Source organism: Schistocerca nitens, chromosome 3 (assembly GCF_023898315.1).
Source record: "Schistocerca nitens isolate TAMUIC-IGC-003100 chromosome 3, iqSchNite1.1, whole genome shotgun sequence".
Taxonomy (NCBI): domain Eukaryota; kingdom Metazoa; phylum Arthropoda; class Insecta; order Orthoptera; family Acrididae; genus Schistocerca; species Schistocerca nitens.
This window is the reverse complement of record NC_064616.1, coordinates 463,400,868-463,413,053: the sequence shown is the minus strand read 5'-3', so window position 1 is coordinate 463,413,053 and position 12,186 is coordinate 463,400,868. Positions and strand designations below refer to the sequence as shown.

Here is a 12,186-nt window from a genome sequence, read left to right as displayed (position 1 = left end):
CAATGCTTCATTGAAAATTTTTTATAATCTATTCCTTTCAATAGAAAATAATCTATTTGAAATGGCTAAATGTCCTTATGTAAAAATTCACAAAAAAATGTATTTACCATAGTGCAACCATAAATACATGAAACATTCCGCCACACAGAAGCACCCATGCACACACATAGACATTGAATAAGCATTGAAATGATCTTGCAAACAATAATTTTATATGTAAATTATCTCTTTAATTCTCAGACAAATTTAATATCTATGTCATATAAGAACATTCAGTTCATAACAGCAAAGAGTTAAGATGGGAAGCCAACTTTACATACCTGTCCAAACTGATGTAAAGACCAAGGAGAACAAACTACTGAAATATGTTACTATACTATATGGTAATGTAGTGGCTACATATTAGTGTAGTTACTTTTAATGTCTATGACCATGACTGCACGTAAACATTAAATGTAGCCATACCTCTGCGTAATGCTCTTCATTTTGTTGCAGGAGGTCAACACATAACTCAGCAAGATGAATGAGATCTTCTAATTTTTTTCCAGGGGATACCACAATCTCACCACTTAAATCATCTGTAATTATAGAAAAACCTCATGATACAACCTCAAATTCTGCTATATAAATTTAATCATCTGTTGCTTTTCCTTCTGACATAAAACAATATATGTTTGTGTAGCTAAGTATTATCAAGAGGTCAGTATGGTCAGTGATCAACACAAGCATCATAATTAGGGATCTGAAAACAACTTTTTGTTACAAATTTGTATTCAGCAACACAATAACTTCTTTAGAAAGTGCTGTTTTCTGGGTATAAGGCTACATGCTAATGTACATTTCTGTGCCTTGTGTTTCATCTACTAATGCTGGAGTCATCCTGAAAGGCTATAAAGCCTTGCTTAGCTATTATTTAGATCTAAACAAGCTGATCTCGCAGAGTAATGTATACATAGGTTGGAAATTGTTGGGTTGTAACATCATACATGTGCAGACAAAGAGTACAAAACTGTTGACATTATTATGCTGCCTTTCACTGCACCACTGTCTGCATATTAAGTCTCCTGGTAGAGTCTACTTGCAAAAATAATTGGGGAATGAATTCATTGCAACATGGGACTTGTATATTTCCAAGATTTCCAAATCTTTCATTATTCACCTTGTAGTATACAGGGTGGTTCATTGATCGTGACTGGGCCAAATATCTCATGAAATAAGCATCAAGCGAAAAAACTACAAAGAAAGAAACTTGTCTAGCATTTTTTTAAATAGGAACCCCAATTTTTTATTACATATTCGTGTAGTACTTAAAGAAATATGAATGTTTTAGTTGGACCACTTTTTTCGCTTTGTGATAGATGGCGCTGTACTAATCACAAACATATGGCTCACAATTTTAGACGAACAGTTGGTAACAGGTAGGTTTTTTAAATTAAAATACAGAACGCAGGTATGTTTGAACATTTTATTTTGGTTGTTCCAATGTTATACATATACCTTTGTGGACTTATCATTTCTGAGAACACATGCTGTTACAGTGTGATTACCTGTAAATACCACATTAATGCAATAAATGCTCAAAATGATGTCCATCAACCCCAATGCATTTGGCAATATATGTAACGACATTCCTCTCAACAGCACGTAGTTCGCCTTCCGTAATGTTTTCACATGCATTGACAATGCACTGATGCATGTTGTCGGTGGATCACAATAGCAAATATCCTTCAACTTTCCCCACAGAAAGAAATACAGGGACATCAGATCCGGTGAACATGTGGGTCATGTGCTTCGACGACCAATGCACCTGTCATGAAATATGCTATTCAATACCTCTTCAACCACACGTGAGCTATGTGCTGGACATCAATCCTATTGGAAGTACATCACCATTCAGTCATACAGTGAAACATCTTGTAGTAACATTGGTGGAACATTATGTACGAAATCAGCATACATAGCACCATTTGCATTGCCATTGATAAAGCGGGGGCCAATTATCCATCCTCCCATAATGCCGCACCATACATTAACCCACCAAGGTCACCGATGTTCCACTTGTTGCAGCCACCATGGATTTTCCATTGCCCAATAGTGCATACTATGCTGGTTTACGTTACCGCTGTTGGTGAATGACGCTTCGTTGCTAAAAACAACGCGTGCAAAAAATCTGTCATCGTCCCATAATTTCTCTTGTGCCGAGTGGCAGAACTGTACATGATGTTCAAAGTCGTTGCCATGTAATTCCTGGTGCATAGAAATATGGTATGGGTGCAATCGACGTTGATGTAGCATTCTCAACACCGACGTTTTTGAGATTCCCGATTCTCGCGCAGTTTATCTTCTACTGATGTGTGGATCAGCCTCGACAGCAGCTAAAACACCTACTTGGGCATCATAATTCGCTGCAGGTTATGGTTGATGTTTCACATGTGGCTAAACACTTCCTGTTTCCTTAAATAACGTAACGATCTGGCGAACGGTCCGGACACTTGGATGATGTCATGCAGGATACCGAGCAGTATACATAACACATGCCCTTTACGCATTTTGATCACAATAGCCATACATCAACACGATATCGACCTTTTTCACAATTGGTAAATGGATCATTTTCACATGGGTAATGTATCACAAAGCAAATACCATCTGCACTGGTGGAATATTACCACGTAGTTATACATTTGTGACTATTACAGTGCTATCTATCACAAAGTGAAAAAAGTGGTCCAAGTAAAACATTCATATTTCTTTACTTACTACATGAATATGTAATAAAAAATGGGAGTTCCTATTTTAAAAATCGCAATTGATATCTGTTTGACCTATGCCAGTGCCATCTAGCGGGCCAACCATAGGGCCATCTTGTTTCCCCCTTCGAGCTAGACGAGTTTCATTCTTTGTAGTTTTTTTGTTTGATGCTTATTTTGTGATATATTTGGCCCAGTCACTATCAATGGACCACCCTGTATATGCATGGTGGTTATAATTAAAGTTTTGCTGCTTGAGGCAGTGTAGACAGAAAACTTTTTACCATATGGGTACTCAACATTTTGGGAGTGATTTTCAGACTGTCTGCTGCAGGATTTGCATTGTTAGTAGTGTCAGTGTCACGACTTGCCATTGCTTGCTGGTACTGATGTGGCAACATAGGGTTCAAACATAAGCATCAGTGTGCATTACAGTTGCAGACAGTCAACATGGGTCTGGACAAAGGGATTTACTCAGAAACCTGTTTCATCAAAACAACAGCAATAGTGCTGCAGCTCTTCAGAGATGTCAAAAAATTAAAGAAATATGCAGAGGTGCTACTTCTGCACCAGGGCTGAAGAACATGATGTGGAAGTTGTAAATAACTGCCAATTTTGGAACTGCTCCTGGTAGAGGCTGATACCCAATTGAACCAAACATTATAGAAGAAATTACTGTTGTTATGACTGAAAATGCTGGACACAGTAGTGCACAAGCTTTGTCACAACAGATGAACATTAAATAGTCTACCATTGTTTTGAGCAGCAGCAGAGCAGTGTATAGTGCTGTTCCAGGTTGTTATGGATACAGATGGTTGTGTCATTGACCAACATTTATAATCTGGAATGTAAATATTGTATGAAATTGACAAATGCTATCCACTCATGTGGGAATTAAAATATGTGTATGTCCATAGTTTATTCATTATTTTTCTTTCACATGCACTTACAAATGTTTCCACAAAGTTTTAATGTCCTACAATCACTCATTTCTCATGGGGGCGCTCTAAAGTAATGAATGTTTAACTATAGTCATTTCTTCTTTCCAGAAGAAATAACACAGGTTAACTCTAGCAAATTAAAATAATGTAGCTTAAACTCATCCAAGTTCATAAGTGTAAAACTTTCTTTGAAACTCTTCTTCTCACAAAAAAGGTATACTTTCAGTTTCAGAGCAAAAGCTTATGTGGTATATCTCCACATGTGAATATATATTATAACTGTAAGTCACTGAGATTCATCAACCTTGATGTATGTAAACTGATATCATGTTGTAGCACTTGTAAAAAAGGAAGGAAAATTTAGATGTAACACCCCTTTGACAAGAGGTTATTGGAGGCAGAGCACATATTTGGATTGGAGGAAAATCAGTTTAGTTATTTTCACAGAAACCATCTCAACTTTTGCCTTGAAAGGTTTAGGGCTGCAATGATAAACTAAAATCTGTATTTCTGAATAAGGATTTGATCCATCATCCTCCAGGGATGTCCAGTGGCTTAACTACAGAGCCACATCCATAAACAATGAAAATGTAATGCTAGTGGCTGTACAGAGTTTGAAATTTTTAAGTAAACTTTGAGAGTAGTTAATATGTTTCAAGATAAGTGCAAACATTATACACACATCTGTTTGAAAACATTGGGTATATCAGATGCATGTACAAATGTGCCACAATAGCAGTGCTACAAATTTTACATAGAACCAGTGATTAAGAGGATACTAGACCCAATAAATTGTAGTAGTACTGAATCACAACAAATGTTCAAAATGTTGTCATAAACTGCCCCTCTCCCACAAACATCAGATATCAAGATAGGAGTATTGAAATAGCTATTATGGATGGTATGATAATAGTAAAAAAATAATAATAAAAATTGAATGATAATAGTAATATTTTTGTGACCACTCTTTTTAATGATGCGTTTTGAAAATATCATCATCAGATTCAATTAAGGGAACAGACACCATGTAATGTACTGAGTCAAGCTAAGTGTACCTTTGGACAAATGTGAAGACTTTCAAACATGCTTTAAAGAGCACACATTTAACAATAGCACTGCCTTGGGCTACACCTTGAACATTTATATAACAGGGTGACCGATGTAACAAAAGTTCTAAAAATTCTACATGTGGAACCTAAGGGCTCTAAATTAGATCTTCCAGAAGAAAATGAAATTTATACATCTTGATATAAACAGTGTAAAAAAAATATTAGTGAACAAGAAGGAACAATAAAAACATAGTATTACAAATTTTCTTGTGCTCTTTTAAATTATTAACTTTGTTCCTCTCCCAACCTCTAAGAGTATCCAAATAAAGTACCTGCATAAACATGTCAGGTTTAGAATGGTGGTAATGTAATGAGAAATATAACAAAAAATTAATAAATAACATATGAAACAGCTATGTATGGGATGGAGACTCAGACACTCTAAGGTTTCACATAAAGGTTGGCAGTCCTGCAGCCCGGCAACTAGTGCGAGTTTAGGTATTCTCATAAAGATAAGTCATTTTAGATCATAATAACATTTAGTTTAGTACTGATTATGTGGTAAATAGGTGTATTAATGTGCTTTTTAAGTGTACCACTAAAGGTTTCATTTTTCTTTATGGAATATAGCAGAAAATGCGAAAAGATCTTACAGTCGGGTAATAGTCATATTTTTTGTTTACGTTTTGCTGCAGAAAATCTTTATAATTTTGTTTAATTGTTCTTTACTCTCTCCAACAATTTAACTGTAGCATACCTCTTCATTATTTAACTCACATTTCCAAAAAGTAGCGTAAAGTTTAAGTTGTTGTTTCAAAAACTTTGCACTTTTGTTTTTGTTTACATACAGTTGCATATAAGCCATATTTGTTGAATCATATTTTTGTGTTTATCTGTAATTTAACTGACTTATTCTTAATAATCTATTATATTTATCATGAGTGGAAAGTGCTTGACTTGCCTTAGAATTATTAGGTCAAGGCTTTGGTGTGACGGGTGCTGTAGTTTTTTTCCGTGTGGGTGACTGTAGTGGTGTGGGAGTAAGGGAAGTAAATGAGATGAATCAGTGGTTTTGTAGGATATGTTGTAGAGATAGGAAGATACTAGAACAGGAGGGGAAAATTACCACCATTCAGGCTGAGTTAGACAAAGCCAGGGGAGATCATGACAGGTTAAGGAAGGAGTAGGGTAAAGAGAGGTGGGAACTGGCAATAGGAGGAACAGGTCTCAAAATTTGTCTGACAGCTTCGTGGTGAATGTGGAAAATAAATTTGACATGTTGCTACAGTTAGAAGCTGGTGAGCCTCAAGCAGTTGCAGGTGTAGACAGGTCACAACAAACTTTCAGCAGCAAATTTAAAAGTAAGAATGTAGGGAAATCATTAAAGAGAAAGAAAGTGTTGTTGTTCGGTAGTTCCCATGGAAGACGTGTTGGCAAAATTTTGCCGGATGAACTTGGATCAGAATACCAGGTCACCAATTTTTTTAAACCTAGTACTGGTCTGGAGCAGGTGACAGAGGATTTAGGATCACTTTGCAAAGAATTCACTAAGGAAGACACTGTGGTTATAGTGGGTGGGCCAGGTAATAGTATTGACAGAGATCCTGATCTGACCTGGCAAAGATTGCATCAGAATTGAAGCATACTAGTGTTTAGTTTGTATTTGTTCTTGGGTGCCATGACCGACCTCATTTGAACTCTTCTGTCAGGAGAGTTAATTTGGAGTTAAAATGGCTGCTTATGTCAAGTGCAGGGTCACACATTGGTGTGGTTCCTGTTGATTCTCTCAGTAGGTATTCTTATACTAGGCATGGCCCTCACCTCAACAGGAAAGGGAAGGGTAAACCGGCTGGGAAAATAGCAGGAAAGTTAAAGGAGAGAGGCACGGTCATGAGCAATAAAATACCAGTAGTTATAGGGTTCAGAAAAGACCCTGTGTTAGGGTAGGGAGGACAGAAAGAAACCAAGTTTTAAGACAGGTTAGGATTGAGACAAACCTTCAGTTTGACAAAGAAACCAAAAAACATAATTCTAGCATATTACATCAGAATTAACGGCTGTTGGTTAAGAATTTTCAACAATCAGCAGACATTTCAACTCTACCCAATTTTAACTCAGTCAAGGTGAAAGGTCAGCTATATTTATTGAATCAAAATATTCAAGGACTGAGAAATAAAACTAATGAATTAATTATTTGCATAGATGAATTAGTCCTCAAACCGAGCTGACATAATCTGCCTCTCTGAACATCATGTGACCACTGGTATAGAACTTTTAAGTGTCACAGGATTTAGTTTACCAACTCACTTTTGTAGAGCAGAAATGGAGAAAGCAGGAGTTGCCACATTCGTCACAAACTCTCATAAATTTAAGAACATAGGCATTTATAAATTTTGCCTAGAACAGCATATGGAAGCATGTGCAACAGAAGTAGAATTTCATAAAAAATCCTTCATAATATTAAGTGTGTATTGAGCACCTGCAGGTAACTTTAATCTGTTCATAAACAACCATGACGCTGTGCTAGTCATTTAACAACCAAAAACAGAGAAATAGTGGTTGCTGGTGACTTCAATGTACATTTCCTTCAAGACTCTCCCAATAAGAACTTACTTGAGTTAGTAACACTATCATTCAACTTAATTCCCACTGTAAAGTTCCCAACTAGGGTAATCAATTGCTCACAAACAGCCATTGATAATACCCATGAAGAAAAGTCCAGTGAACAAAATTATATTACAAAACCAATAGTCAATGGCCATTCAGACCATGACATGCAGTTCCTTCTGTTAAATTTTAATACTGAACAGAATACAAAATCTGTAAAACCTGAACTCAGAATAGTAATCAATAAGCCAAAAATTGATTACTTCAGAACACTCCTCAGAGACATTCACTGGAGTGATGTTTACAGTGCTCATGGCATGAATGAAAAATATAAAACTTTTGTTAATAAAGTACTTACCTTCTTTGAACACTGTTTTCCCTAAAACAAACCAAGGTTAGAGCAAAGCAAAGCAATATGATTGTTCGGCCACCATATTGCAAGTCCTTTTTAGTGGACGCCACTTCGGTGACTTGCAGGTCAATGATGATGAAAATGGTGATGAAGGATGCACTACACCCAGTTCCCTGCTGGGAATCAAACCCGGGCCCCCTGTGTGGTATGTAGAAATGCTACTGCTACACTATGGAGGCGGACATCAAAGCAAATATATTACAAGGAAGAGATAGTCATATAAGACAGCAAAATAAAGACAATATGGGATATAGTGAAGGAGGATACCAGTAGAACCAGACATGAAGAGGGGCAAATAGCATCAAGAGTAAATGATACATTGGTGACAGATGTGTCTAGTATTGCAGAACTTTTTAACAAACATTTTATAACTGTTACTGAAAAGATGGGCAAATAGCATTAAGAGTAAATGATACATTGGTGACAGATGTGTATAATGTTGCAGAGTTATTTAACAAACAATTTATAACTGTTTCTGAAAAGATGGGGTTGTCAGGTTCTGTAGATGCTGCTATGGAATACCTCAGACCAAAATGAGCAAAGTTAATTAAAGAATGTGATTCTGAGTTACGTAACATATTAAGCTATCTTTGTAACCAGTCATTTATCAGTGGAACATTTCCTGAATGGTTGAAACATGCTGAAGTTAAGCCACTGTTTAAGAAAGGAGCTAGAAAAATAGCATCAAATTTCTGTCCACTTTCACTTTTACCAGCATCTCAAAAATTTTAGAAAAGCTAATGTACAATCAGTTTTTAACCATCTTATCACAAATAACATACTGTGAAAGTCACTGTTTGGATATCTAAAGGGTTCTGATATTGAGAAGGCTCTCTACACTTACAGTGAAAATGTACTTAAGTCATTAGACAAAAAATTGCAGGCAACTAGTATATTTTGTGATCTGTCAAAGGCATTTGACTGTGTAAATCACAATATCCTTATAAGTAAATTAGAATATTATGGTGTAACAGGAAATGCTCCAAAGTCGGTCAAATCTTGAATCTCTGGCAGAAACAAAGGGTGTTATTAGGAAACAGACATGAATTAAGCTATCAGGCATCATCCAACTAATTACATGAGGGGCCCCATTAGGTTCCCTCTTAGGGCCCTTACTTTTTCTTGTGTGTATCAATGACCTTCCATCAGTAACATTACCAGATGTCAAGTTTGTTTTGTTTGCTGATGATACAAACATTGCAGTAAATAGCAAATCAAGTGTAGTCTCAGAAAGATTGGCTTATAAAATATTTGTGAACATTAATCACTGGTTCCTAGCCAAATCTTTATCAATAAACTTTGAAGAAACACAGTAAATGGACTTCAGAACTTGTAAGGGGTGTCCCACGAGTATATGCCTAACATATGATCACAAGCAGACAGAAGAAGTTGACAGTGTTAAATTCTTGGGATTACAGCTTGACTATAAATTCAACTGGAGGAAGCACAACACAGAAATGCTGAAGTGTCTAAACAAATCTCTATTTGAAATTCGAGTTATTTCAGACATAGGGGACATAAAAACGAAAAAGTTGGCATACTTTGATTACTTTCACTCCATTATGTCATATGGAATTATTTTTGGGGGTAATTCAAACATATAATTCAAGCCAAGCTAAAGTTTTCTGGGCACAAAAATGTGTGATAAGAGTTATAAGTGGCCTGAACTCAAGAACATCCTGCAGAAGCCTGTTTAGGGAACTAGGGATACTAACTACCACTTCCCAATATATTTATTCCTTCATTTGTAATTAAAAATGTATCACTTTTTCAAACCAACAGCTCAGTTCATGGAATCAACACTACAAATAGAGATAATCTTCACAAGCATTTAAAGTCACTTACTCTTGTAGAAAAAGGTGTGCATTTTTCAGGAACACACATTTCAATAACTTGCCAACAGCCATAAAAAGCTTCCCCCTGTGGGTCCAGGGGTTAGAATAGGCCTGATGTATTCCTGCCTGTCGTACAAGGCAACTAAAAGGAGTTTCACATTTTCTGATGGTCCCCTGTAGGGTTAGACCTACATTTTTCAAAATTTTCCCAAAGAGCGAGCCAATTTGGGAAGGGCACCTTACAAGATGCATTGTGTTGATCGCGCATTGAGATCTTTAACCCTCTTTCTCATTGTTGCATTGCAGTCCTGCCCGTTGTCCATCTCTTGGGCAAGGACACCTTCCTGGGTGCATTTTCCACCATGCACTATGCAGTGTCAATTTCTGCGTCAACGATGACCATGGACTTCTTTGCATCTAATATCCAGCACAGTAGCCAGTCCATTGTGGTGGGGCTGTCACATACCATATTGGTTGTAGCCCCCTGACCACACAGGGATTGCTCTGCTGATGCCTGCGCCGTTATCTCCCCACTTATGCCAAGGAGTAGATGCCCGTCCCCCTAAGGCATCGGGACTCCCGGAAATGGCCATCCTGCCGGGTGGTCTTTGGTGTGGCTGGGTGGCGCCCATGGGGAGGGCCTCTGGTCGGAATGGGTGGCATCAGGGCGGATGACACGCGATGAAGCATAGTCCATCATCTCTTGCTGGTGGTTAAACGCCAACAGTCTCTAAATGATCACGAGCTCAATTCAATGCACAGAAGTACAACCCCAAACTGTTCCCACCCTGGCCGCACCATGGGAGGAACGTCAGGCAAAGGATGGCAGCAGATTTTATTCGCCCCGGTACCTTATATGTTTGAGAGCTGACAGGGTATCTTCCATGATGATGAAGCCTCAGTTTTTTGTTGAGCATTTAGAGTACAAGTTTGGGGAGCTGGAGGGCTTGTCCAAAATGAGATCTGGGTCAGTCTTCATCAAAATAGCATCCTCTGCCCAGTCACGAAGTCCATCAACAAAAGAGGTGGCTTACAAAACACTCGTTCGACCTATACTTGAGTATTGCTCATCAGTGTGGGATCCATACCAGGTCGGGATGTCAGAGAAGATAGAGAATATCCAAAGAAGAGTGGCTCGTTTCGTCACAGGGTTATTTGGTAAGCATGATAGCATTATGGAGATGTTTAGCAAACTCAAGTGGCAGACTCTGCAAGAGAGGCGCTCTGCATCGCTGTGTAGCTTGCTGTCCAGGTTTTGAGAGCGTGCGTTTCTGGATGAGGTATTGAATATGTTGCTTCACACTACTTATAACTCCCAAGAAGATCACGAATGTAAAATTAGAGAGAACCGATCGCGCACGGAGGCTTTCCGGCAGTCGTTCTTCCCGCGAACCATATGCAACTGGAACAGGAAAGTGAGATAATGACAGTGGCACGTAAAGTGCCCTTCGCCACGTACTGTTGGGTGGCTTGCAGAGTGTGGATGTAGATGTAGATGTACTCACTTGTGACAAGCTGGGGGATGTTTCTGTAACCATCACGCCCCATAAGAGCTTAAATATGATCCAGGGTCTTGTATTTCACAGAGACCTTCTTTTGCAGTCCAACAATGAGCTGCGTGCCAGGTTAGAGCAGCGAGGTGTACATTTCGTCCGGCGTATCCACCGTGGTCTGAAGGATTATCAGGTTGCCACCAGTGCCTTCATCTTGGCCTTTGAGGGTGATACATTGCTGGAGAAGGTCAAGGTGATGGTCTACTGGTGTGATGTAAAGCCCTATATCCCTGCCCTGATGTGGTGCTTTAAGTTTTGGAAGTTCAGTCATATGTCTTCCCATTATACTTCCAGTGTCACATGCCAAGATTGCAGACACCCATTACTCCATGTGCCCCGCCTCCCATCCGTGTCAACTGTGGAGAGCACCATTCGCCTTGTTTGCCTAACTGCAGGATTCTCCAGAAAGAAAGGAAAATCATGGAGTGCAAGACCCTGGACAGACTGACCTACACTGAGGCTAAGAGAAAATTTGAATGCCTGCATCCTGTGCATATCACATCACCTTACACCTCTGCTACAATAGTTTTGGCACCATCAGTTCTGCTAACCCAGGTCACCTCTCAGAGCTGGAAGACTACAACTGCCCCCTTGATGGTGGGGGCATTTCCCTCCCTGTTGCTTCTGCACCACCTACTTCGGGAGCAACAACCCCCCTCCCCCTCCACCCAACCATTGGGGACGTCCGTCCCCACTTCTAGGCCAGAGAAGTGTAAGTCTTCTTCAGCTTCTCTCGCTAGGAAGGGGTCCCTTGGGTCACGCCCTTCCCAGGTTTCTTTTAGTGGGAAAGATGACACCCATCGGTGGCTGAAGAGGCCAAAAGCAACTGGTCATAGGGCCTCACGCTCATCCTCAGTCCCGGAAACTGAGCCAGTGAAGTCCTACCAGCCAGGGAAACCCAAGGACCAGTGTGAGAAATCCAAAAAGAAAACCCCTAAGATCAAGGAAATTGCGGTGGCACCCACACTGCTGCTACCTACGAGCTCTGCGGCTGAGGATGGGGTGGAGATACTTGCATCTGCTGAGGACCTAGATCTCG

The 12,186-nt window shown here is 39.1% G+C and overlaps 1 protein-coding gene across 1 annotated transcript in view; it reads right to left on the bottom strand.

The window, feature by feature from the left end:
* LOC126248390 (calcium-dependent secretion activator-like) overlaps positions 1-12,186 on the bottom strand; it is a 1,500,396-nt gene that overhangs the window by 333,116 nt on the left and 1,155,094 nt on the right. The window contains exon 23 of the mRNA XM_049949341.1: positions 466-578. Coding sequence (XP_049805298.1) covers positions 466-578 — 113 coding nt within the window. The remainder of the gene's footprint in view (positions 1-465; positions 579-12,186) is intronic.